This window comes from Erythranthe guttata, chromosome 13, assembly GCF_056151865.1.
Source record: "Erythranthe guttata isolate IM_541 chromosome 13, IM_541, whole genome shotgun sequence".
Taxonomy (NCBI): domain Eukaryota; kingdom Viridiplantae; phylum Streptophyta; class Magnoliopsida; order Lamiales; family Phrymaceae; genus Erythranthe; species Erythranthe guttata.
In genome coordinates this window covers 19,388,841-19,416,033 of record NC_142545.1, presented here as the reverse complement: position 1 = coordinate 19,416,033, position 27,193 = coordinate 19,388,841, and the positions used below count along the sequence as shown (strand labels likewise).

Here is a 27,193-nt window from a genome sequence, read left to right as displayed (position 1 = left end):
GAAGGGTAAAATTAGTGATAGATGATGAACAGGAAACATAGAAAAGCTTATCAGGGACAGCTTTATTGACAACCACCAACCTTAATCACATGAAAAATTAAAGAGTTAAAAGCTAAATAACAAGGCAAAGCCATGTGACTCTATCCAATAATCAAGAAATAATAATAATAACAGAAAATTTAAAGTATGTGGTCCTCCTGTTCCGTTAGGGCACGCACCCCTTTGTCTTTTGTGCCATTGTTTGTCCAATCATCGACACAACTACAATCCAATGCTACTGACAATAATCTTTTCATATATCCCTCTAACACAATTTACTTTTTTTTTTTTTTTAATCTCGAAATCATGTTTTTTGTAGATATATATTTATTTAGGGTGGTGGTAGATAGGGGTGGGCATTCGGGTCGGGTTATTCGGGTATAACCCGACCCGGTCGGGTATTACCCGACCGGATCGGGTAATTTTTTATGAAACCGGGTTTTTTCCGGGTTCGGGTACCCGGTGCTCCCAAACCGGGTCGGGTCCGGGTATTAGAAATCCTACCGGGTTACCCGATCGGGTACCCGGTTGAATTTTTTTTTTTTTTTTTTTTTTTTTTATATATATATATATGTATATATATATATATATATATTCAGTATATGTATATGTAATGCAGTATATGTATGTATATGTCTATATATATGTATAGTTTGTATCTCTATCTCTGTATATATATATATATGTATGTCTGTAATCTGTATATATATATATACGTATGTCTGTATATATATACATATATGTCTGTATGTCTATATATATATCTTAAGTAAATTTAGTTACTATTTATTTTTCAAAAATGAAAAAAAAAGAAAAAAAAAAAAAAAAAAAAAAATAGCAAAACCCGAACCCGACCCGAAATAACCGGGTACCCGATTGCCGGGTACCCGGTTATCTCGGGTCGGGTTCCGGTAATATTTTTTTTGCAAAAAACCCGAATAATCCGACCCGAATAACCCGAATAACCCGACCCGACCCGAATGCCCACCCCTAGTGGTAGATATGAAGCAGGACAAAAATGAAACGGAGTTGTTAAAATAGGGTGAATATATATTTGAAAAGAACAAGTAATAAGGCAATATCTTTTGTTATAGGATTCCTGCGATCTGTCTGGGCCAATCGACAAAGCCCATGTGACAGAACCAAGCATGCGCCGTTTATATTCTTTCCGCCTTTAAAACCAATTAATTTCCATTATTTATTTGGATCTATCCTTTTTCTTGTTTTAATTTCAAAGGCCCCATTATTTACCAATAATTATGGAGTTCAATTAATATTTTTTTTAACAATAATTATGGGTTCAATTAATTAGCAAACAAACAATTATATTACAAAATATAATTAAACCAAAGCTAATTAAGGTAATTAATATTCTTGATTAACAATGTTGATATATATTAGTAAAAAAAAAAGAGAAAAGAGTGAACATGGGTAGTGGTCCAAAGAGCCAGCTCTTTGAAAAATAAAAAATGCTACGGTTTGAAGGGAGAGATGGAAGAAGGGTTTCGGACAGGGCAACAAGTCAGCGTCAATAGCTGTAATAATAGGCCACATATATTAATTATTAATTACTTAAACTACCCATTATTAATAATTAAAAGCTCTAATTAATATTATATCTCACATATACAGTTTTTCGTTACATATATATTTCAAAATCAATGCACATTTATGTATATATATACATGTGCATGGCTCCTGTTTACCAACAACATATATGTTTGTCATTACAAAAAAAAATCAATGGGCCGATGAAACCCTGGTTGAAGCTGCTGCTTGTAGTAATACTGCTGGCTGGCTGCCTTGTTCTTTGTGTACTTTTGTACTGATGTCAGCTTCATTTGTGTGTTGGTCTGAGAGGTTGAAGCTGCCAGCATGATCTGGTGTTTATTCAATAGAATCCCTTTCACTCTTCCAAAATCTTTATTTTCCAAATCATTATTAGGTTTTTTATTTATATTTTTGGATCTGTTTTTTTGTTTTTTGGTATATATTGATTGAGGAGAAATTTCAAAGATTTGGGTTCATCGATCATCAGGTCATCTAGTAGCTTCAATCACTCACCAACAACACTCGGTAAAGATTACGTTTCAAGAGTTATATACTATTAGATTTCTGAATTCCACATTCGCCTCCACTTATCGATCATTTCCCGGTACGGTACGGTGAGTTCTTGATTAATTCTTTTTAGTAATAATTATATATCATGACATCATAATTAAGCTGTTTGGATGAATTTTAAAGTACTTAGCTTAATTGCTAGATTCAGATCTTTATTTGTTCAGATATAGTTAACCCATACATATACACACTCTACAGCAAAACATACATATGTAGTATATCTAATTCCAAAACTAAGCAGTACACAATAATACATTACTGTATATAATTATTTGTTATTACAGTATTTTTTATGTTACAAAGTTGTTTGTATATTGCACAGTTCATCCTTTGCTTTGTAAGAAAAGTCAGGTGTGGAGAAAGTTAGGCTTGCTTCCATTAGTATTTGATAAATTAGGGCAAAAAGTCGACCCTTTCCTTAATTTCTAACCTAATGATTCATGACTTGTTTTCTTCTTTTTCCTTTTCCGATGTTTAAACAATTCAATCAACTTGTTCCCAAAGTGGACCAATCAGTGAAAGCCATTTTAATTTTAATTAGAATTATCTAGCTAGTAATTAATTAGACATCACATGCCCTATAGTATAATTACTCTCTATTAATTAATTGAAGCTGCAATTAATAATGTGAAAAGAGCTAGTTAATAATAATCTCTATTTTCTTGCAGATCGAATGAAAATAGTGAAGAATGAGTTTCTTTTTCAGGTTTCCAACTTCAATCATGTAAAAATTTGAGCTTGTGCTAAAAAAAAAAAGAAGGCATTAGATTTAGGGTTTGTTCATAATTAATTAATTTAATTTTTGTATATAAATACTTTTAATATTATTTCTAGTAATGTGGAGCTGTAATATACTCACATAGTTTGAAAACCCAAAGAGAAACAAAAGAAAAATAATTGAATGCAATTATTTGACCAGCTTTTGTGATCTCTCTATTAATGGTATTAAGGGCACATCTTTTGATAAGATTGTTCAGAAAAAATTAAAATTAAGTGGTTAGAGAAGATTGTCAGAGGACAAATCAAAGTGTTTTAGCTAAGTCCAAAGAGTAAACAAACCATTAAGACTTAACCACCACATCACATGCAAGGAAATTAATTAATAATTTAATTAAATGTTGTTTGGTGTTCAAACATGCATTAATCAACTTTATAGCTTTCTAGAGACAGACTTTGACTTGTCAGCTGCAATTTTTGTCATGATTAATTAGTGATGACATATAATTACATCATTTTTTATTTCATTAAACAAGGGATTAGCAGCCTCCATCACATGCTAATATCTGTGTTTAATTTAGTGGATGCTATTTGATTTGGACCATATCGCTCCCATATGAGTAAAGCAAACTAAAAGTCAAAGAAGGGCGGCTTAAAGCTGAAAGTCCAATCGAAAAGCATATGAAACCCTAACAATGAGATATTATCATTAGCATCTCACGTCGTATGTCGATATATATGAGGTAGCCATAAGGTGTTATAACGAGACTTTGGGTTGGTGTATTAAGCGAACTAGAGTCTATTTAACTTAAAAACCCATTAAATGTGACAAACCCAAATAAAGAGAGAATTAGGTTAAAAACCCTAATAAAGCTTGCATCTCAACACATTTCAAGATAAGAAAAACCAATAAGTAGGGAGTTCACTAGTGTTTTTTTTTTCTTTTTCTTCTTCTTCTTTTTAACTAGAAACACATAAAATCGTTTTCCTGACTTGATCGTCGAAATTTCTACGACAAAAAACCCCTCCCGGTGTTGCAGGACCGACGATCAACCGAGATCAGACGAGGCTAGAAGCTGACGTGACAAAAAATCAAGTTGATATCACGATCAAGTCATCGCCAAATCGGCAACAAACAAAGTGTAACTATGTTCTCGTACAATAACTCACAAATCGGGTTCCTTGAACCATAATTTATTTCTAAAAAAAAAAGAAGAATTACTGTAAGATGTAACCCTCACCCAATTCAAATTGAGGGCCATATAATAAATAAATTGGATGCATCTCGTCCGTCCACTCCAGTGAGCCTGAATAAAAATATTGGATTGTGGCCCATTTATTAATTATGCACAACCCTCAACCAATTCAATTATAGGCCCATAATTTGGGAATATTATATTCCCTGCAGTCTCTTCAATTAGCGTTTTTGATACTTCAGATATTCTGATTTCAAAAATCGTGTTTAGTATATCCTTCCTTCTCTCTCAAGCAAATCAAGTCCACATAGAGAGCACAAACAAACAGAAAAAACAGTAGGTAGGGCAAAAGGGAATCCCACTCCTCATTCTCTCCAAAAGGAAAAATGGAACGCTGCATAATTGTTTCATCATCCACATTCAATCTCTCGCAATTATGCCCTAAATCCGCTTCGATTCTTCCATTAGAACTCCCAAAATCATCATCATCATCATCATTCTCAAGGAGTTCGAATGCAAATTCACGGCAGATTAAATATGGATTTTGTAAAACAGTGCCTTCTAATTCCAGCTCTACAAGGGCGTTCACCACAAACGCCGTTTTGTCGGATGTTCCTCAACGGAATCAGTACTTCAAAGTCGGCGCAGAATCAACGGGCTCCATTCCTTCCGATCAACTTCTTCACGTGATTGAAACTGCCGCCAAGACTGGTGCTCAGGTTTCTTCAATTTCTCCGAAGATTTAATTTAATATTTAGTATAAATCCCCTTAACATTAATATTATTGAGCAATTGGTTCATTGTTTTGTATCCCCTTAACATTGTTATTTAGCATTTGTTATAAGTTAATGACATGAGTTTCGATTTAATTCAGGTCATAATGGATGCAGTGAATAAGCCTCGAAATATTACCTACAAGGGACTCACTGATCTGGTGACTGAGTAAGACCTTTCGTGTTGGTACTCTGAGTTTGTCTTATTTTGCATGTTTTTTTTTTTTTTTGCCCCAATAGTTGTAGAACTAGCCAGGGAAGCTACTCTATGATGCTGCTTTACTAGTGTAGACTCATTTATTCGTGGTTGAAAAAAAACATGGAAAAACAGGTTTTAAGGTAGGGTGACAAACTGCTATGTTCAGGTCGCAGAGTTAGAACATAAATTATTGCTGGATGTTATTATATATTTTTTTATGACTGAAGCTGCATTATTAGCTCCACATTTGAATGTGATCTGATTTTCTTTAAGAACAACAACTACGTGTAACTTTTTATTTTGCTGTTTCAATGATATTTTGTACTTCTTTCAAATTTAATCAACTGATTGGAGATATGTCTGCAGTACAGATAAAATGAGTGAGATTGCTATACTAGATGTGGTAAGAAAGAATTTCCCAGACCACCTAATTCTTGGGGAGGAAGGAGGTCTCGTTGGGGATTCATCTTCCGATTATCTTTGGTGCATTGATCCCCTAGGTATTGCTCAATAAACTCCTAGTCATTTCTGGAGCAAATACTCTTTCAGTTATGACTGCTCATTTTGTTGTGCACGGATGTGGTTTTATTTGGAGTATCTCGAAACAAGTTACGATCTCATTAATGATTAAAGCTTGTGAAAATTTAATTTCACTGTGGTTTCAGTTTCTAAGTTTTTTATTTCTTTTTAACATTATGTAGATGGTACGACAAATTTTGCCCATTGCTATCCCAGCTTTGCCGTCTCCATTAGTGTCCTTTACAAAGGAAAGCCAGCTGCCGCCACTGTGGTATGTGACCTCATGATTTGTCATTAATTAAACTTACCTTTTTAGGATTTAGTCATATAGGAATCTGATGTGGGTGATATATGAGAGTCCCATACTACTGTATGAAGATTATGTTACAATATCTTTACAACATAAGCAATACTATAAATTTTTGTTTAACAGTGATCACTGATAAGTGGATAAGTGATAACTAGTAAGTAAGCACCACAAATATGGTGGTAATGAAAATCAAAGACTACTATGTTCAAATCAAAGGGCCTGTATATTTTGTGTGGACTCTGAAGAATAATAAGAATGATGTGGAAAACATTACTTACTCAAGACAGGTGAACTAAAGGATGCTATATTTTACGAAAATCCTTTACTGCAGGAGGTTGAAAGCGTTCTCTTTATTTGTAGGTGGAGTTTGTTGGTGGACCTAAATGTTGGAACACGCGGACTTTTACTGCAGCTGCTGGTAGAAGATTCTTAAATCTATTTAGTTGCTGTGTTTAATTTGTACCTTTTTTATTTTTTTTTGATATCCAGTATCAGCGAAATTCCAGGTAAAGGTGCCTTCTGCAATGGTGAGAAAATTCATGCAAGTTCAACTGATATGGTGAGTGATCGTGCACCTATTTTTCGGTGCCATTGCTTCTTTCTTGGTTGTTTTGATGTTGTGGAATTATTACTAGTGTCAAGTGAAAAAAAGTTTCACCACTTAACAACTTACGTCTGTGGAATGTAGGATCATCAGATTAGGAGTGTATATGAGCCTTTAAAATATTCTTCTGGTTTTGTCAAACCATTTGATAATTTTTAGAGTAGTTCTCCTATCATCATGGCCATACTTGGGCCATGATAGAACTTTGTACTTGTGGGTGCAAGATTTAATTTAATTTTTATTACTTATTATTTTTTTTTCTTCTGAAAACTCTTCTGTAATCAACACTAGGTCGAACGATCGCTTTTGGTTACTGGGTTTGGATATGAGCATGATGATGCATGGGCAACAAATATAGAGCTATTCAAGGAATTCACTGACGTCAGTCGGGTAATACTTTTTCTTTTTAGTTACAGTAGAAGTTGCACTGTAATATTTCATTTTTCATTTGTCAAATCTACTACATAAATGACTTTCCGTGCAATTTCCTTTGGGCTTTACAGGGTGTGAGGAGGCTCGGTGCAGCAGCAGTTGACATGTGTCATGTAGCCCTGGGGATTGTAGAAGGCTACTGGGAGTATCGTCTTAAACCATGGGATATGGCTGCGGGCGTTTTGGTAAATTTTCATCCCTCATTGTCAGTATATCTGTTTCACATGTACTTGTCCCTCTTTTCGTCTTAATGTGTGATTGGACATCGTTTTTGTGCTTATAAATTTGTGGCATATTTTTAGTAGCTATTTCTGTTAATGTTCAATTCTCATGCTTTCAAGTAGATTGTGGAGGAGGCTGGAGGAACAGTTTCTTGCATGGATGGGGGTAAATTTTGTGTATTTGATAGATCAGTATTGGTATCCAATGGAGTGCTTCATGCTAAGGTTAGTTTCTATATCTAACATTGATATGAAATATGCACAAGTATGCTATTGGTTTTAGCAGCTTGTGAAATCATTGATTTATTGAGAAAAGTATAATGAATTATTTCCATCCGTGCTTTCTTCCTTTCACAACCAACTTATTTCTACCTTGAAATGGAATGCAGCTTCTTGAGAGAATTGGTCCAGCAACAGAGAAATTGAAGGGGAAAGGGATTGATTTTTCATTGTGGTACAAGCCCGAAAATTATCACACAGAACTTTGATGCCGCCTAGTTTTGATTGGTTTGCATGAGTTACTATGGAAATCAGGTAACTATTGTAACTGCTGTTTCTTTTAGCCGTCTCCTACTCATTCATCAGATTATGTAAGATAAGGAAGAGAATTAGAAGCAATTATTAGTTATTCATAAATCCTGCAAAAGCAATTATTTAGTAAATTATGCTTATAGAGAAGTACATATTCCATGTTTACAAAACATGTCTAATATTAGAGAACTCAGGCTTTTGGCCTGATGGCAACTCCTTTTATTAGTAGCCCTTTCTTCCATTTCCCTCCTTCGTATTCGTATAAAGAAAACTCCATCTCTCCGGCCTTCTCAGCTGAGCTTTTCAATTCTCCTGCTGTGATTTCAATCCATTTTCCTCTTGGCTTTTCCATCAAATTCTCTTTATGTTCTTGTTTGCTTCCATCTGGTAAAGTGAGTCTCAGATTCACGGGATTTTCCCATCCATAAGCAGGATCCTTTAACTTCACCACAAATGAAATTTCATATGTTGCTCCTGGTGAAAGGTTTGCTATCTCAAATTTTCCATGAACCTCTAGCCAGCAAACGTCGAGCAGTTCAGCAACTGCAAGACTTTCATCACTGCAAAATTCAAATACATATTTAACTACTAAAGCCTTGTTTTAGTAATCCTGATTTTCATTTTTTGAGGGATTTGTGCTGCATAATTTTTACATAGAAACATGAAAACTGCTGTGATTTAATTGCGCTCTGCCTGTTTATAAACTGCTTGTCATTGCCTTACCTTGACTCTTTCAACAAGGGCCAATGCCAGAAGCGATTGTCTTCACCCCAAGTTATCGAAAGATCTCGTGCAAACAAAATGAAGCAGTTGCGGTTTGACTCCTGATCAACCCAGTACTTCTGCACAGTTAAACTTCTCTGTAAGAACAATAACAAAGGGTAGCACGGTGTTACAGATGATTTTTTTTCCTTTTTTTTTTTGAAATTGGTGATTCGCTCTAAATTCAGGATACTATATCAATGATTTGTCCTAAACATACCATTCTCCGTAAATGGGTGAGGTATACGCACTTTACTGAATAAAAGAAGGCTTGATTTTTTTAACATCTATAAAGAAAACACTGGTCGTGAAAATATACATACTCATCAAAATTTTCAGTATCTATACTGTCTTAAAGAAGAACAGACCACTTGCCTTCCGTTTCTGGTTCAAGAATACACCTGCATGAAGTTGTTCAAGTAGCTTCTTTGCTGAGGATCTGTCGACCGGTGAATCCGCATGTTTCAGAATATCATCACAGTTCTGAGGTAATTGAACTTGTGTGTTACTCTGATTTGGTTTGGCATCAGTGTTGCTACTCTGTGATATCTTGTTGCTTGATTCTTCATAGTTTGGCTCAGAGGCCTCATCTTGTGATAAGCTGGCTCCCATTAGTTTAAATGTGTTTGCTCTTAATGCTTTCTTGACTGTTGCTGTTTATATATAGTAGTGCCGCTTGATTGAATATGATGCCCTCTTTCCTTTTCTATACATGTTACTTGATTTGGTATATTGAAAACTAAATTATACTTTTGGCATATTCTAATTGTTGTGATGAACGTAATTTCGAGCTTTAACTTTTATGTATTTTGTGGTTTTAACGTCTGTGTTGTGCTTATTCCATCCCACTATGTAATGACACCAGGCACTTAGAAAAAGGGTGGTTTTTTAGCATCAAATTCTGATGCTGCTACTATGCAATTATTCGGATACCCTTGTGTTATGACCGTGTTTAGAGGGTTTCTGGGCAGCTTCCTAAAATTTTAAATTATCTTGTGAGATCTTATATTCTTATAAGATATTCGAAAGTGTTTGGTGATGTTTTAATTCAAAATTTTTATAAGCTTGAAAATAAATTAGAATATTAAAAACTTCATTAGACAAAAAAAAAAGGTTTGAAACTTATTTTTTGTTTTTAAAAATTTAAATGCTCTTTTAACTTGATCTTTATGTTTCTAACAATCGAATTTTCAAATTTTACAAAAATTTACTTGGAAACTTGTGTCGTTTTTAAATTTACAAATTATCATAGCTTTGCGTTATAATAAGATGGTCATGTGTGCGTCAGACATACTTGGCATTCCTATCTTGTGATAAAATATTGACGTGCATGAACACCAGAATAGAAGCATCTTTATTTTTATCTCTTGGAATCAGATGCCGCCAAGTGATAACTTTAGCATCTTGTGTTTATATTTTTAACGGTCTATCTTTTGTTCTTGTAGCCACCACTTTAGTATTCTTTTCTGACTTTGTGTTCGACCAGATTTGTAATAAACTGTTACAGGAACCACTAATGAAAAAAAAAAAAAAAAATGGGTTGTTCAGTTGGAGTAGCTTCCCACATAATTTCCTTCGAGTTATGATGATATAACGAATCATAATCGTGATTGTATAGCTATACAGGCTGACTTTTTTCGATCATCCCAAAATTCATAAGATTCTATGAAATAAATCATGATAAAGAACTACTTGATTTGACATTAGTCCCTTTTTTTGTGGTGATTTGGGTTCCCAATAACATGAGATGACACGGATGACAAAGATTCTAGTGACCTCAAGAAAAGAATGAAAATGAAGTAACCTTGTTCCTACATATTTATTTTTCGAAGAATGGAATGTATGTATGTATGTGTATAGCTGTGGTAGAATAATCTATATCAACCCTTGTGCTTGAAAGGGAATTTCTTATCAATCTGACAATGGAGAGTTTGCGTGTGAAGTGGGTCTTGCTTTTTTTATCCAACTCCAAAAGAGAGGACCAATTGTACTACTTGAGGAGAAAGAGAATCATTCTTTATTTCTGTTTCACTCTTACATCCTGTTTAATTATTCTCTTGTATTATTGTCTCTTTTACCCCCATTCCTCTCGAACTGGATCTTCTTGAAGCTTCTATATTGGTCACTAACTAGTCATTCTTGATTTTGATGTGTGCTGAAATTTCATTTATAGACCATAGTATATATGGTAATTATTGTTTGTTTTTTTCTTTTTTTTAGAAGTTATTATGTTTTGTGCTGGAAAGACGTCATGATTACTATGCCTGAAAATGAACTAGCTCCATATTTAAAGGGTCCGGCCCGTACGCAAGGAAGGTCATATTAGAAGATGAGAGCAAATAAGAAGATGAATAGCAGACTTTCAAAAAGTGGTCATTGTGCCAAAGGTAAGTGAAGCTGGGAACAAAAACAAGATGTTCCGCAGCATCACTGTTTCATTTATTCTTTTAGATCAAATACAAAATACAGCATATGCATATGCATACATCTCTATATGAAACTCTCTCTCAGTCTCTCTCTCTCTCTCTCTCTCTCTCTCTCTCTCTCTCTCTCTCTCTCTCTCATGGAGATTCTGTGATAAAAGCATGGTGAATCTTGAGACCACCCTTCCATTTGCCGCTCCAGACTTCATAGAGACCAAAGTAAACCCTTTGATCGTCGGAAGAATCTTCAAGTGGTTTTTCAGCCTTGATCAACCTCCCCGTAATCTCAAATGGCTTATTAGTCTCATTAGTGTTCAAGAAAAATTTCTTCCATGCAAATTTCCCTTCTTTTCCTCTCTTAACCATAATGTAGACAGGATAATTGCTCCATCCAAATGCATCTGGTGTTACCGATACCCGAAAACCCACATCATAGTTCTTGCTAGGATTGGTTCCTCTGACAGAAGCGGTAACCTCCAGCCAACTAACTTGATGCAAATGGGCTGCTGAATTCCTGCATTACAACATATACGCATATTTGTGCTCAATATTATATTATATATATGTATATATGTATTGCAATGCTTAATATATAAAGAAGACTCACATGTCGTTGGGTATGGTCCAATATCGATCATCTCCCCCCCAAACAATGTCGAGATCTTTGGATGGGATGGTCATCTTTCCCTGCACCATCAAGAAAACTTTCATGTTATACTTACATAATTATGTGACCCTGCATGTATGTGTATCATGTGTGTGTGTGTGTGTGTACCTTGGTGAAATTCGTTGAAGGGTTTCCTAAATGATGTGGACTTGAACTAAAAGCCATCTCAAATTCGGACGAGTTTTGAAAGTAGCATGAACTGAAAAGAATTACTTGTTTTCCGTAATTTACGTAATGCTTTCTTTGCCTTGGGTATATATAGGGGGGAATGTATAGCTTGCCAGCTGTTAGGTGCAGGTACAAAAAATACATTCAGAACACGGAGAATATTTTCTGCTATTGTGCGCAAATGGAAATAAAATATAATGAACAAGGAATCTGGAATATTGAAAAAAGATTGGTGTGCCGTACGTAGATTTCTTTTCACGTAAAACTGACCAAATTGGAAATTATTACTACAAAGACAAATGTCAACTGGCTGGTTCATATTCTTGATATCTCGAAAAGTAAAACGTGTGCAATGCACATCGACAACAATGTGTTATTAAACTGTTCAAAGAAAAAAAAAATGTTATTAGAACTTCAATGTATTGTTCAGAGTCCTCAAAAGATTAAACTTACATCATATTACTGAATCACTAGAATGTAATAAATTCAGTTCCTTGTGTGTTTCATAATTATTATTTATTATTTAATGTGTATTAAAAATTTATTGGTTGATGTATTTCTAATTCTAATTACCCAAAAACACACCTGTTCGTTAAACTAACAGATAAATGTATGTATATAAACGTTTTTATATGGTTAGCTATAAAAATGGGCAATAAGAATTTAATAAAACTCGACATTCTAGAAAATAATTACAAGGAATATAATACCGATGTATTTAATATGGCGGCGGTTATATGCAAGCCCATCTTTTTATTAGTTCAAAACCACATAAACGAGTTTATTAGTTCAAGCCCGTAAATTAATCTAATTTTATTACATCAAGACCAAAGATGACAAATATACCCTTATCCACAAATAATACTCAAATACAAATAAATCTTATTTTTAATTTGTTCAAGACCAAAAATCACAAAAAAAAATAAAAAATATCACGACCGCCAACCAGCGAGACTTTCACCGTACCGGCGATGACCATCGACCCACCCACCGCACCATTACCACCACCAACAAGTAAGTCCATTTTACTAAACTTTTGTTTGTAAATTCGAAAACATTAATCGAACATCGATGTCCTTTTTACTAAATTTTTATTTGTAAATTCGAAAACATTAATCGAACATCGATTCTTGATAAATATGTATGAATGAACATTAATCTATGCTCATTTCTTGTTGGGTTGCAATGATTTGGCCGATTTTGGAAAAAAAATTGATATTGAAATTGGTTTTTTTATTTTTTTTCGTTAGTTTCCGAAATCGGTTTATCCAGACCGATTTTGTACACGAAAATCGGCCCCATAATACCGATTTTTGTTAACCAAATCGGCGACACAACGTCGACTTTACAAGTCAAAATCGGTGTTCTAATGTCGATTATTGAGTACAAAATCGGTTTTCGAATACCGATATTTTTTGAATTTTTTTTTAAATAATACATTATATATTTGGTTAATTGATATTTTTTAAATATTTGAAACGAAAATGTTTATCACCATTCGGTGGCGTCTACCACGCCTTTAACCCAATCGAGCCATATCTCAAATATTTATTCGTTAGATAATTCATTTGAATAATCCTCCATCAATCCCCTAGGTTGATGCACGAAAGTATGAGAAAACGATCTTAAAAAAAACACAGATAATAAAATTGGTATTTAAAAACCAATTTTTGTAGTACAAGTCGGCATGACAATACCGATAATACAAAAACAAATCGGTGTTGTCATGCCGATTTTTACTACAAAAATCGGTTTTTAAGTACCGATTTTTATTAAAATAATCGGAATGTGGTTACCGACTTTAGTAACAAAAATCGGTATTTGCAGACCGATTTTTTGTATCGTCGAATTTTTTTCCCAAAAAAAAAAAACGACCCAAAAGCAAAAATAAAGGGTTAAATCATATTTCATTGTGTTCTTCACCCTCGTAAACCACCATATCATTGTTTTCTAGTTCCATCCTGAATGTTTGGTATGTATTTGATAATTTTGGTGTGTAGGATTTCTTTGTGGGTTTGTGAAGAAGAAGGAGAAGAATGAGAGTTTTAAGTCGTGAAATAAGGCAGATGGGTTTCTGGATTTATGTATTTTATTTGGTCTTGCACAAAGGAAATGATTTATTTTTTATTTTTTAATGATTTGTGTTTTTTATTTAATTTTAAATTTCATTAAGGGTAAATTAGTATTTTTATGTTAAAGGTCTTGAATTAATAAAAAAATGGACTTGCATATAACCGTCGCCATTTAATATAAACACATTCTCTGCATGTCAACGTTAAAACTGTGACTTGTTGACTGGATTCTCATTTCAATTTTCCCTGAATTCTTGAGAAAAGAAAAGCAAGTGGGCGCAAACGCGCCAAAAGAGAATAAACTTACAGATTGCTTTTAGTTATTCCACTAGTGGACTAGCTATGCAATGTACTTAGACCAAGTGGTGAACAAATGACGCACCCGGCCCACCCACAGCCCATTGAAGACGGCCCACTGTTTTCACGGGCACCATGAGCCCACTTAGCCCCTTTTATCCTACTTTGACAGGCCCGACCGGTCCAAGGCAAAAATTTTTTTTTAAAAAAAATCATCTAAATATATTTAATGAATTTATAAATTTTAATTTTTTTTAAAACTATTACATAAGTAGGATACATATTTACTAAAGTATTTTCAGATATTTTATTAGTAGAAAATTAAAAAGAAAACTCATAAAAGTAGAAACTAAAAATATTTGGGCCAATAGCTGGTCAGGCCTGGCGGACCCAGAGTAAAACTGAGGCTCAGCACATGGAATTATATTGCTGGGCTGGGCGGCCTGAATCCACGGGCTTGCTGCGGGCAGGCCACGGGTTGTCAGGCCTGGGCCGAAATTTGCTTAGGTCTAAGTTCGACCTAAGCAAATAAGGTTGATTTTCGGTGCATGTGTTGTAATGGAGATTTTTAAGGTTATTTTTTTTTTAATTTTAAAAGGACTTAATGGAGCAACGATGGTAGATTTACTAATACTGGACAGCAGTACAATTTAAACCAGAGAAGAGGAAAGTAAATATCACATTTCTCACTATGTAGAAGCTAGTGAAAATCGAGCATGAAAGGGTCTCGATTAATTAGACCACTTACTAATCAATGCATGTAGATTCCAGGTCTTCAGCAGTGACTGTTCGGTGCAGCTGCAATTCGCAAACACAATATTTAACCATGGGTTATATCACATATAGATATCATTTAATCCTGCCTAACAGTCAAATACTAACAAGAAAGAAAAAGACTAATTCATAAAACTATTCAGCATTATGAATGACCAGCATCAGCCTACCACATTTTTAACATAAAAAATTTCAGCGAACATTTAAGCCGTCTCATTCAGAAATTGAAAAGGTATGTTCAGTAATGGTTCTCTTCTTCAAAATTCAGTTTGACAAATAAGGCTAAAAACATAAGCTTCATAGCAGTTTAACGAAAAGACAGAAGACCTACTAGCCCCTTGTTAGATGTTTCGAGAAATAGCAAATAACATATTAAGCTAGCCACAATACTAAACAGTGGTGTTTGCAGAACGATAATTAAGTGATTGGTAAATCTCCATGGAATTTATCCAAGGTCAAATTTTGAAATGACCATGGCTCTGTATTATTACTTATCCCATATTATGAAGATATGCTATAACACTTGCTCCTCCAAAGTTATACGTCTAGAAATGGGATTGCCATTGATCAAATACTAAACTATTTCGTAGACCTAACAAGACGAGTTTTTCAAGAGGTAATCAACAGGACTAGAGCCTTATTCAGATGCACCTGCTTCATCACAGCATAAAGCATAAAAAGAAAACTTACAGTGTTGGCAACAGCAAACCAGTGAAAGGCACGCACGAATGCATCCTCTTTTGACGGCATTTCATCATGATTCCATACCGTGACATTTTTAAAAGTCGCATTTGTCTCCCAGCACTCTGAATTAGTGGTTTTAGTTTCCTCGTCAGGCGTTTTCTTTCCCAAGATAAAGCCTGAACAGAATAATAGCTTTCAAGCCTAATTTACGAGAAGTATATTCAATAATATAGATGTGATATTACAGTTATATCAGAACATGTAGAGACAACATTAAGTTTCAAAAAAAAATATAAGAATCAACGGCCAACGGGATAACAACACATACCAGAAATCCACGACAATAGTTAACTTACAAAGTTTAGTATAAAGAATACACAAACAACTTTATTATTAGGTCACAGAGCATTAAATCTAGGAAAACAGTATCCGATAAAACGGCAAATATTGAAGATAAAAAGTGTATTAATGAGAAATACCAGAGCAATCCTGGGGAAGAGTGATGGTAGTTCCATGTAAATTTCTCCCTCTGAAGTACGCTTCCTCCACTCTTAGCCCATCCACCTCTACCCCTACAAAATCAAACAATCAAATTTTCAGCAACACAAAATCGAAACAATTTACAGGCGCAAGAATTAATCAGTTGTACATTCATAAAACTGTAGCAATCATAAGTTTCGACGAGTGCATACATCAGTTGTACATTCATATACAGTACCAGTGATTTTGGGCTTGAAGTAGTGAGAAACGGAGGCCGGACCGTCGTACTTGATGCAGCACGGCAGCTGATGCACCTTCCCTGACAGATCCACCACTGTCGCTTTATCTCCGGTGAGATCGACGGTTGTCCGTGAGGCTGAGAGCGACGATCCTTCATCTCCGCCGTCCATTTGACGAAAAAATATATCTGCCCTCTCGCGGCTCTTCGCAAGCCCTAATCTATTTGCCTCTTTGCTTTCCCGCGCTTTTTAAGTTGCTCGTCAATAAATAATCGTGTTTCCCGCTGCACTGAAAATCGGGAGTTTGTAAATTAATTTGAATCTAATTAATTAATCAATTATATTCACATCGTAATTTTTCAGATTAACATAAATTAAATTAAATTAAATTAAATTAACCATTCAATAAAATATTACCGTTATTTATCTGCTACAAAATTAAAGATCCATACAAATTTACAACAATCATCGATTAATAAATACATCTAAAAGCATAAAACAGACAAGCATGATGCCAATTATTTCTATATGAGAATGTAGTAAATCAATTCTCAGGATCTGTTAACACAGGGCTATCCAATTCTTCCATTCTTGCAGAAGCAAAAGAATCTTCAGTATCGACCGACGAGAGTGACGACGGTGAGTCATCGGAATCCGAGATAGCATCATCGTCATGGATGATGATGTGCTCATCTTCATCATCAATCTCCGATACATCAGACCCAGAACCACCCATCAGAAGCTTGTTTATTGCTCCTTTCGCAGTTTCCACAAACCACTCATCCTCCGGAAGTGAACTGGGCCCACACAAAAAAATATATATACATATTAAATAAAAGAATTACTCGTTGATCGAAGAAAAATACACAAACTGAGAACATAATCGAATACGGAAACAACAAGTACCTCTGTGGATCTATTCCTCTAGCAGAGAATGCCTTAACCGCACGAGCAATTATATCAGATGATATCTTGTGTAGATGCCTCGATGGATAGCCAGCAAACCGTGCAATTTCGACAGTGAAGTGCATATCAAGTACCAACTGCGATACAGACACACATAGATAAGGTTTATTTTTCCTATAATCTTGAAACATTAATCTTATCAAAACTGTAACGGACGATTGCAATGAAAAAAACATAAATAGGAAATAATTCAATGTAGTAATAAACCTGCTGCAATCCAACTGGTCGAAGAGGAGCCGAGTTGTGCTCCAAAACACCCCAAAATTCTTGTTCATCAGACAACCACATAACCACAGTTTCTGTGAGCCGAGCAAGTAAAACCTTTTGTATTTTCTCTCTTCCTAATAGAACATCTCCAGCCACAGCTGCCAGCTGTTGCAGCTTCCCAAATAATGCCTGTCGTTGATTTTGACAAAATTAGGTCGAAATTTACATTTAATTTATACTAAGAAAAAGTCCAGTAATTGTAGCAAAAATGGAAACCTGGAATGGCAGTGAAGGAAGAGGATCAGAGTTCCAGAGCAAATCCTGTCCTTTTCCACCGACATATATCTGAGCATCCAATCTAGTCTCTCCATCTCTCGAATAAATGAAACTTAGAACATATTGTCGGCAGAAATGATCTCTAAGTTTGTCCAGAGAATGCTGAAGCTGCCTTCTCCAGTCTTTAGGATCAAAGCTACTGTTAGTAGGCGGCATTTCATTATCAGCAACTGCTTCTTTGCTATCATTCAAAACATTCCAAATTCGGGACACTACCATAGGCAATAGTTCTTCAGCAATAGTAAAGGCAGTTCCCAATAATGCAAGCTGCTGGGAATCCGTCTCGGCTTTGAAATGTACAGGCTCCTTTAGCTCTGTCAGATTGTCGTCTTCAGTGGGGCCCGTTATGGATTTTATCACAACCTCAATGTACTTGTCGAAAAGCTGCGAAATTCTTGTCAGTATGTTTCCTCCGAAATGCAGGATAACCAAGCGAGTTAGCTGCTCAACTATTTCCTGGAAACACAAGTAAGCGAGTTAGCTGTCCAATTTAACGAAGCTATAAATGCAGAAGAAATGCTAGTTCACCTTGACAGCAAAGATGAATCTCATGCCACAATCAACGAGCATACGATCAGATGAAGTGGCGAAAGTAGATAGAGGAGATGCAAATCGAGGTGATAAAGGCATGTTCTCCTCATCCACAACCAAATCAAGAACCACTTTTCTAGCCCGTCGGAAATTTAATTCCAGGACTTCTTCAATGTATGGTTGCAAAAGCACCAGAAGCAACTTTGTTAGCTTCAGATCCTGTGCTTCCAATGCAGCGCAGTGGTTAAGACTAGCCTGAACACATACACTAGCTGCACGTAAAGCAGAAGATGTCTCAGAAGGAGGCGCGTTTTCCTTGACCAATCTGACTAGAGATTCTATTTCCCATTCCGCCCATTGAACAATTCTATTACTATAAACAGGGTTGTCGCCAAACATCACCCCAGATTCTTTAGTTGCTAATGAAATCATCGAGAATACAAGGTTAGATAACGTAGCTGAGTATGTCTCGGGATAGCATGGGCATAAAGCAAGAAAATCTTCTATGCTTCTCTGGAGGCGGGACCCATAAGATTTCAAGAATATCTGATGTGCCAAAGGACCTTTCCCAAGCTTTAGTAGACCAGATAACACCTTCTTCAGTTCTAGAATACCAACCGAAGGCTGTTGGCTGATCTCAATAAGCTGATTCTCAAGCATTCCTTTTCTCCTTAAAAGAGCAGACTTAAACGAAGAGGATTCATCTGTTGTACTGTCCCCTGATTTCAGCTCGGGTTGATTTCGTTCTTCAGCGTCAATTGCATCTATTGCTTCTTCTATTTTGTGCTCTGCCAAAAGGACATCGACATGCTCCAAAAATTGTAATTTTTTATCCTCCACCTCAGGTAAGAATATATCGTCAATTTCACGAGTTTGGGAGCTGTCGTCAGATTGCAAGACATCTCCATCAGTACAGCTCCATTTTTCCAATTCTTGCGAGACACCACCCATTAGATCCTGCACAAGAATCCCTTGGGCAGAAATATGTTTTTGAAGCTCATTTAACTCGTGCTTCATTTCAACTACTTCATCTGTTAACCTACAATTACCATTTCCCATATATAAAAAGGCATATTTGCAAAGTTCTCACTCAAATACCACAATATTAGCTGAAGCAACGAGGAAAATCACATAAATAATGACCAAAATTGCGGATAATCTACAAGACAATTACTATCAGGCTACTATATTTGTAGGATCTATCTAGATATCAAGCGACTTGGGACAAGAAAATAACAAATTATGGGAAGTCTGTCCACCATATATATTGATGTACATGAGAAGATGATGAGTTAATGTCAATTCAGCTTCTCTTAGTGTAGCTTAAGAAACAGAGATCATATTTCCAATGCAGCTCAATTTAATGTAGTACAAGAAGCTCGTGTTTACTAGTCTTTTATTACCATATAAAAGGCATGCAACTGCAAAGAAACCATAGAAAATTTACTGACTAACTCCGTCGTAACTAACTAATCTTCGAGCAAACTATGGAAGGATTTTTCTCTTACCTCAGGAAAGCCAAATACTTTGTGCGTGTGTTACTGCACAAGTTCTCAACTGCATCTTTCAGATCCAAAAGCTCAAAACAGATCTTCCTGATTCCCTACATAGATTAGGCAATGACTCAAATATAAATATATATGTGTGTATGTATATATAATTGTAATATAATATCCTTAGATAAAAAAAAGATCCATAAAGGAAGGGCAATCTAATTAGGTGCATTGTTTAGAGAAAATTAAATTATGAACTAGAAGTAAAAAAGTTGAGAAGCAAAAGACCTGATTCCCTCTACACAAAATCAATAGAAATTTGTAGTAAGCATAACAAACTCTTGTTCCATTTAGATCGTAACCTAACTTTCCCCAAACAAAAAAAAAATCCACATTCCTAACTAGAAATTGACCACCGAGAGCATTTACAATCTCATGGGAAAAGGGCACCAATTTGAAAGAGTTCGTCGATAGACACTTGTAAGTTAAAACTCGAAGTAGAATTTAGGCAAATACATTTTCGGGAAAACAATTCAAATCCAGAATCATCATTTATAGCTCGATATCAAACTAAAATCCCCCAAAATCAAACCTAATTTCCGTATTATCAATTGATACATTCAAGTAGATTAAGCTAAGGAAGAAAAAAAAAAGGTGGAAAAATTCGCAACTCTCGAAGAGAAAGAGCGTGATTTTTTTTTGAATTATAGTTACCTTTTCAGTCTTCGACTGGTAAATGGTGTCGATTTTGGACTGAGGAGTGACAGTTTCCATAGATGGGAAATCATCTTCCTCTTCGCTACTTTCCACCATTTTCATTTTCTCCTGCCTCCGCTTTTCTCGGGCTGAAGCTGCAGAAGAAATCAAGCCGGATTTCCCTAGTTGAAACAATGGGGAAACACAAGTTTGAGAAATCAAGCACTTTTTACACAGAGTCAGATTCTGGGTTTTGCTGTAGTGAGATAGATTCTAAGGGAGATTTTGGTTTGAACACTGCCAGAAGATGATGTGTTTATTTTCCTCGTCTAATTAATTAATTAATTAATTTTTGCCAATTTAATAATTAATTAACACATCGTGATTATTAGGCCCAACAGAAGTCCTTTACCTTTCAGGCCCAAACTAATCGCAGTAGCAAAATGGGTAAATTACTAAGGTAACGTGTAATTACGAACAAACCCCTTATTTTTAATAAATTACACCCAGACCCCTACAGTTCATAAATTTCTTACATTGGAGCCCACATGTATAAATGCTCAAGAGAATTGAAGGAAAATAGATACTACCATCTTTAAAACACAGAAAATTAAGATAAATAATTCAGTGTTAACTGTCCATCGACATCCTCCAATGTTTTTCAAACACAACAATATCCTACCAAAATTTCATCGTAATGTTACAAATTCATCTTATATTAATGTTACAAAACTCATTTAATACAAGCAAAAAAAAATCGACTAATCAATCAGCGATATTGGTATTCTCTTTATCGGCAATAGTGTAAGCAACATCAGCCGCAGAGGTATCCATGTCGTTGAGACCCAATTCCTCGTTCTGCTCCCAAGATCTCTCGTATTCCTCAACTGCATTCCAAACACCACATTTTTTTAAAAATAAATCTTAAATTTAATGACGACGATTCTCAAATAGCACAATGAAAGAAAATAAAGCTTACATGTTAATTGAGTGTCGTCTTTGATTTCATCGGTTGCAGGGGCAACGAAGGAATTTGCCAAAGCATCATCGATAATTAAAGTCCAGGGTTCTTCCAAGCTTTTTAGCTGTAATATTTATAAATAAATAAATAAAAGTTTTCAAAATACACAATCGAGCTAATTTTGCAGAGCATTGAACAGAAGAATACGTACCTTGTCAAGTTTTGTTCCAAAATCTATCCACTTGTTCCGTTTGTTTTCATCAAGACTATCCCCGAAAGTGAACCCATGTACTCTTGCAAGACCTGCAATTGCAATTGATAATAAATTCCGAGCTTCGTAAACAATTCCCAGTTGAAAAGAACACACACACACACACACACACAAAAAACTTACTTTCACCGATATTAGATATCAACCCTTCGACGGTCGTAACGAGTCCACCTAATGTTCCACTACCAAGTTCCAATTCAAGCTCCGGTATTTCCACACAAGCCGTGTCGGACTGTATTCATCAATCACGTCGTTAAATAAAAACGGTATCTAACAATCAGCAAATTCCACCAAATAATTCATAAATACCTAATTGGGCAATATTAGAAATTCGGTAATTGCATACCTTTATCACATCCCGGCTAAGATCTTTGAAGTTCTTCACGCGAACTGTTATCTTCTTTCCTTTATCGGGGATCGGTCCGCCAGCCTTTACCTACAGAGCACAAAATGAAATCTTCAGTACGCGTTAAAACAAGACCACAGCTGAGTTCATTTGTAAGCCAAAATCAAGAAACAAGACAGAATGAAAACAAACCTCAGAGTTACGATAACCACATGCGTCGCAAGTGGAGGCCATAACTATCACTTCTTGAAAGTAGGGAATATCTGACTGTGGGTTAAGACAACAAATTCTGATAAATGAGGTCAGACTCAAACATCGTCGGTCAACATATCAATCACTCTATGCCACTACTGTATTAAAAAATTCAACAGAAAAATCAACAACTATAGACCATTCAGAACAAAGGATACTTGTAACAAACATGCGGGTCTCGCATTTGGCAGCACAAGTTCCACATGTTGACGGAAAAGTCATGACCTGTCCAAAAAGATCGGTCGTCATGATTACTTACGAGTAATTAGTAGAAAACATAGAAAAATGAAACAAATTTTTCTATCATGAAAAATCTACCTCTTCAGGAGCAGAATATCGAAATAAAGCGTCGGTAAACTGTACACTATTACCCTGAGCAATAGCACGACGACCATCTCTTGCTCCAACTGAGCCATGTGGTTCGTCCGAAGCATTTTCTGTGACAGGTGCTTCTTGTGATATCTCTGCAGAATACCCTAAGGCAGCATGTTCTTCGGGTGTACGATCGTAGAACTTAATAGTCAAGGTTGGATCTTGAGATGGAGCATACCTATTTAAAGATTACATTCGTATCATTTAAACTTCCGCATGTTAAGCAGATTAAAGATCACACACACACACACAGGGGTAGAGATAGAGATAGAGATAGAGATAGAGAGAGAGAGAGAGAGAGAGAGAGAGAGAGAGAGAGAGAGAGAGAGAGAGAGAGAGAGAGAGAGAGAGAGAGAGAGAGAGAGAGAGAGAGAGAGAGAGAGAGAGAGAGAGAGAGAGAGAGAGAGAGAGAGAGAGAGAGAGAGAGAGAGAGAGAGAGAGAGAGAGAGAGAGAGAGAGAGAGAGAGAGAGAGAGAGAGAGAGAGAGAGAGAGAGAGAGAGAGAGAGAGAGAGAGAGAGAGAGAGAGAGAGAGAGAGAGAGAGAGAGAGAGAGAGAGAGAGAGAGAGAGAGAGAGAGAGAGAGAGAGAGAGAGAGAGAGAGAGAGAGAGAGAGAGAGAGAGAGAGAGAGAGAGAGAGAGAGAGAGAGAGAGAGAGAGAGAGAGAGAGAGAGAGAGAGAGAGAGAGAGAGAGAGAGAGAGAGAGAGAGAGAGAGAGAGAGAGAGAGAGAGAGAGAGAGAGAGAGAGAGAGAGAGAGAGAGAGAGAGAGAGAGAGAGAGAGAGAGAGGGGGGGGCGACTTACGGATTCTCGATAAAGCTGTTTCCAGTAGGATCGTCAAGAACGAAGGTAAAATGTGAATTTCCAGTCGCACAAGCTTTCAATTTTATCAAGAATTCATCTATTGCTTCAGCTGTTTTTGGATCTACTTTCTGAGGGAAAAAAAATGTAAAGACCGTTAATGAGATGATTATGTCTGGCAATCAATAAGAAAGAAGAACGAAATTCTACCTTTCGCTCTTCCTGAAGGGATCCCAACTCATCAGCAGCTCTCATCAGTATCCCTTCAACCTAAAAGCATATCAGAAAGATATAAAATTAGTTCAAGATAAAGAAGATTCATTTCTAATAACAGCAAAACCGACGACTATCTCGATAAAGGGCCTACTGTTGACAAAGACCCGCGTTGAGCCTCGGGAGGGATCTCAAAGTCCAATTCAGGTATCTGTGAAGTAAACATAAAATTAGATTAGATAAAAAAAACCTATAGAGTAAAATGTATTGCACCACAAGTACGAGTAAAAAACAGTACCTTGATAGTGGCAGATTCCGATTTCACCACCTGACGATTGAACATCTGCATCGAAATGACAAGTATGATGATTATTATCTCACGCATACAAAAGAAAAACAGGTGAGCAGATGAAAATTCTAAATAATTTACGATACGTAGTATTGGGTGATAAGTACATTAAAAATCCATGGCATATAAAATACATATAGAGTATCATAGTTTAGAAGAAAGATCGAACTCTATTTTACAAAATAGTAACAAAACATGAGTACAGACTCCGTAAAAATAGGGCATGTTCAATAACTCCATAATATCCAATTCCTCAGTCACCTTTTGATCACCTGATGGAACTTCCAGTGTGTAACGACAGCCTTTCGGTTGGATTTCACCGGCAAGTTGCACTTCATTATTCCTTAAGAAAGACAATGGTAAGAGAATAAGAAATCTTGTAAAAATATGACATCAGCTTCTTGTAACCTTTGACAAAACAAAGGGTAATTATTACCTCTCACCACAGTGTGGACATTCAAAGGCTGATAACAATATCTGACAAAAGATAAATAACATATTAAACTATAAGAAAATATTAATTTTCTTTTGAAACGGAAACACGCTTCTTTAACTCAATGGTTGATGTCCCAATCAATTCAAATTGTATGGCTACTCTGGTGAATTATTTCGATGCGAAAATCTGAAGTAGTAAAGCTTTTACGAGATAACTGAAATGTGTGAGGATTTTACCTTTCTGAAATGCGGAATTAGAGTAAACAGAAACCGAGTTGTTCCCTGCAACAAATATGGAATCAGAAAATGGAATAGCAGAGTAAGGAAGCCAACTCGATGAAAACAATATTGCGGGTTATATAAAATGTAATAAAAACGAATACTTTTTGAGAGAAAGTGGTCTAATAAATGCTTAAAATTAGCTATAGAGTTCACAATTGTACGCAAGCAAATCGGAAAATATACTAATAGCATCTTTATGCACTTGAGCTTGTTTGCAACTCTTTTATAACTTAAGAACATGTTTCTGATGATTCCTACATGTAAAAAAAAGCATCCTGCTACCTGCATTAGATTTCATGGCTAATTTATACACACTCAGTTCAATTAAGTATCAATGGTTTTCAGTCAATAGAGAAGTTCAGTACAGAAAAATACATTTTTTTTTTTTTTTAATTTAAGAACCATACTCCGAAAATAAAAATCCAAAGAAAAAACAATAATTAAAATCAAAAGTAAGAAGTAAAAACAGGATAGAGGTGTGAATGCACAACAACATTATCGCCGCATATACATACATTATCGCCGCAGCGCATGCAGAGGCTTTCGACTTGATAGAGAGGGGCGTCGGAATCATCGGCGGAAACGGCTTCAACGATGGAGCCCACGTCCACTATTTGCGTCGATCCCTCCATTGACGGTGAATTGGATTTTTAGGGTTTCTTTTTTTCTAATGAATTAGAACGGTAACAACACCTGGATGTTTCTTCAATTTTTTTTTTTTTTCTAATTATTGGATTCGTTTTGAGAGAGGGAAGAAGGAACGACAGGTCTCTAGAAAGGTCGAACGTGTGATAAGTTGTCTGTGCGCTATTAGGTTTTACCCACTCTCCACAATATTTTAGTTCTTGAATTTCAAAATCAAGTCAATTTTTAACCAAAGAGTAGAAATTTTTGGTTTTTTTATTAAAAATTTGCATATACATTACATATTTGGACATGTTTTTGAGACATACAGGGAGATGGTCTTGGAACCTATATGCATGATAAAATCAATATTTTGGAGAAAAAGTTAAACATAACGATAATATTATAAACAAAGCGTCACCAAGTGTCAACCAGCCGTCTTAGCTCAGCTGGTAGAGCGCGTGGCTTTTAACCACGTGGTCGTGGGTTCGATTCCCACAGACGGCGTATTTTAACACACTTTTTTTGGGTAAGACTAAGGACCCAAATTTATTTTTTTAAAACTTTATATTTCTTCGGAAGGCCCAAACAATTTGGTCTTGTTTCACTTCGGCCCTAGGAAATTTATTTATTGAGAACTTTATATTTCTTCGGAAGGCCCAAACAACTTGGTCTTGATTTCACTTCGGTCCACTAATTTATTGAAAGATTTAAAAACAGGGCCCGCCCAAGCTTATACGGTCTTGGGCTAAAAAATCAATTTGTGGCCTTCATTTTAATTTTAAAGTAATAAAAGTAAATAATTTTTTGATACTATTTTTAATTTTATGTGTAAATATTGCAAGTATTAATTACTAATATCATATTGAAAATTGACTCCAAATGCATTTATTTATTTATTTATTTATTTTATGCAAACAAAGTCATAATTAGGACCTTAAACACGCTCCTAATTTGTCTATGCCTAGAGTCGGGACTAATTCCGAACAAAATACGGTTTTAAACTAAATAATTTACATGTTAGAATATTAAAAGAAAAAAAAAATAGCACTATCTTGATTTTATAAGAAAGGCCCATTTTATAACGAGATTAAGTGATCAAAATATATAATATATATAACACATTATTATACATTTATATTTTTCTCAAATTTTCCCTTAAGACTCGTAATTTATTAGAAGAAGATTAATGTTAAAAGAATTAATGAGAAGGTTTATCGAATAGTTTACACATGATAGACAAGCATGTGACAAAAATACATAAAATATCATGAAGTCACACGATTTATTTAATATAGTATTCGTATTAAATTTAACTCTAAAAATAAATAAAAATATTCATATTTATTTTCCTAATATTTGAAATGGTAGTATAAGTAGCGCGTATAAATAAATCTTTGTTATAGAATAACCCACTAGCTATTTAAGTATCAAGTATATATACGCATATTATTTGTAAGCATAAGAAAGCTTCTGCAAGTTTTTCTAACTTGAGAGAATTGTGAATATCCATTGCGTAGTACATATATATATACATGAGTAGATACAAACATTGTCATGCTTGAATGTAGGATAGCTATTACAAATAAGTGACACGTTTCACCATGTCAGCTTCAATTCCTTAGTCCTTAAGCAAACATATATTATAATACTCCCCCTGGACTAAGAATTATTGGTAGCGGTTGCAAATTGGACGAGTGAAAATATATGCCTCGTTAAAAACCTCAAGTCGGAAAACCCAGTGGGACAAAACCGAACATAAGGGAAAAAGAGTGCATAACTCAATCCAAGCCGCGTGCATAAGCTGCCTCGTTAAAAACCTTTGCTGGAAAAC

General features: G+C 35.4%; 6 protein-coding genes, 1 long non-coding RNA gene and 1 other non-coding gene across 9 annotated transcripts; 3 read left to right on the top strand and 5 right to left on the bottom strand.

Annotated features, from left to right (window-relative positions):
• The first annotated feature begins 1,457 nt into the window (after positions 1-1,457).
• On the top strand, positions 1,458-2,919 carry LOC105950966 (uncharacterized). The gene is made up of 2 exons (XR_001172243.2): positions 1,458-2,204; positions 2,829-2,919. It is a non-coding gene; the product is annotated as an uncharacterized LOC105950966 (long non-coding RNA).
• A 1,377-nt stretch (positions 2,920-4,296) lies between these two features.
• IMPL1 (myo-inositol monophosphatase like 1) lies at positions 4,297-8,708 on the top strand. Its single transcript, XM_012974298.2, has 11 exons — positions 4,297-4,792; positions 4,948-5,015; positions 5,412-5,545; positions 5,747-5,835; positions 6,235-6,292; positions 6,381-6,433; positions 6,770-6,868; positions 6,982-7,095; positions 7,255-7,356; positions 7,521-7,665; positions 8,404-8,708. The coding sequence occupies exons 1-10, from the start codon at positions 4,460-4,462 to the stop codon at positions 7,617-7,619; spliced, it is 1,149 nt and encodes a 382-aa protein (XP_012829752.2). The 5' UTR covers positions 4,297-4,459; the 3' UTR covers positions 7,620-7,665; positions 8,404-8,708.
• LOC105950917 (protein PHLOEM PROTEIN 2-LIKE A1) lies at positions 7,740-9,954 on the bottom strand. The gene is made up of 3 exons (XM_012974299.2): positions 8,800-9,954; positions 8,386-8,504; positions 7,740-8,222 (listed from the first exon to the last, which is right to left on the bottom strand). The coding sequence occupies exons 1-3, from the start codon at positions 9,034-9,036 to the stop codon at positions 7,853-7,855; spliced, it is 726 nt and encodes a 241-aa protein (XP_012829753.1). The 5' UTR covers positions 9,037-9,954; the 3' UTR covers positions 7,740-7,852.
• An 846-nt stretch (positions 9,955-10,800) lies between these two features.
• Positions 10,801-11,778, bottom strand: PP2-A9 (phloem protein 2-A9). The gene is made up of 3 exons (XM_012974300.2): positions 11,623-11,778; positions 11,455-11,534; positions 10,801-11,361 (listed from the first exon to the last, which is right to left on the bottom strand). Exons 1-3 carry the CDS (start codon positions 11,677-11,679, stop codon positions 10,986-10,988), a joined length of 513 nt encoding a protein of 170 aa, XP_012829754.1. The 5' UTR covers positions 11,680-11,778; the 3' UTR covers positions 10,801-10,985.
• A 2,878-nt stretch (positions 11,779-14,656) lies between these two features.
• Positions 14,657-16,512, bottom strand: LOC105950967 (ribonuclease H2 subunit C-like protein). The gene is made up of 4 exons (XM_012974355.2): positions 16,228-16,512; positions 15,989-16,081; positions 15,516-15,685; positions 14,657-14,849 (listed from the first exon to the last, which is right to left on the bottom strand). The coding sequence occupies exons 1-4, from the start codon at positions 16,397-16,399 to the stop codon at positions 14,799-14,801; spliced, it is 486 nt and encodes a 161-aa protein (XP_012829809.2). The 5' UTR covers positions 16,400-16,512; the 3' UTR covers positions 14,657-14,798.
• Positions 16,513-16,612: 100 nt separating this feature from the next.
• On the bottom strand, positions 16,613-20,880 carry LOC105950920 (LOW protein: exocyst complex component-like protein). Its single transcript, XM_012974301.2, has 7 exons — positions 20,476-20,880; positions 19,777-19,871; positions 18,266-19,307; positions 17,678-18,193; positions 17,402-17,590; positions 17,135-17,271; positions 16,613-17,025 (listed from the first exon to the last, which is right to left on the bottom strand). Exons 1-7 carry the CDS (start codon positions 20,578-20,580, stop codon positions 16,773-16,775), a joined length of 2,337 nt encoding a protein of 778 aa, XP_012829755.2. The 5' UTR covers positions 20,581-20,880; the 3' UTR covers positions 16,613-16,772.
• A 171-nt stretch (positions 20,881-21,051) lies between these two features.
• LOC105950921 (uncharacterized) lies at positions 21,052-25,686 on the bottom strand. Of its 2 annotated transcripts, none has more exons than XM_012974302.2 (16): positions 25,251-25,686; positions 24,691-24,735; positions 24,455-24,495; positions 24,280-24,361; positions 23,968-24,012; positions 23,824-23,880; positions 23,667-23,726; positions 23,460-23,587; positions 22,606-22,837; positions 22,446-22,512; positions 22,228-22,298; positions 22,036-22,125; positions 21,813-21,921; positions 21,630-21,721; positions 21,437-21,542; positions 21,052-21,344 (listed from the first exon to the last, which is right to left on the bottom strand). In XM_012974302.2, the coding sequence occupies exons 1-16, from the start codon at positions 25,365-25,367 to the stop codon at positions 21,223-21,225; spliced, it is 1,464 nt and encodes a 487-aa protein (XP_012829756.1). In that variant the 5' UTR covers positions 25,368-25,686; the 3' UTR covers positions 21,052-21,222. The 2 variants fall into 2 exon arrangements, with proteins under 2 accessions (XP_012829756.1, XP_088667986.1); XM_088811860.1 differs by having other exon boundaries at positions 24,291-24,361; positions 25,251-25,523.
• A 107-nt stretch (positions 25,687-25,793) lies between these two features.
• Positions 25,794-25,866, top strand: TRNAK-UUU (transfer RNA lysine (anticodon UUU)). The gene has a single exon. It is a non-coding gene; the product is annotated as a tRNA-Lys (tRNA).
• Positions 25,867-27,193: the final 1,327 nt, after the last annotated feature.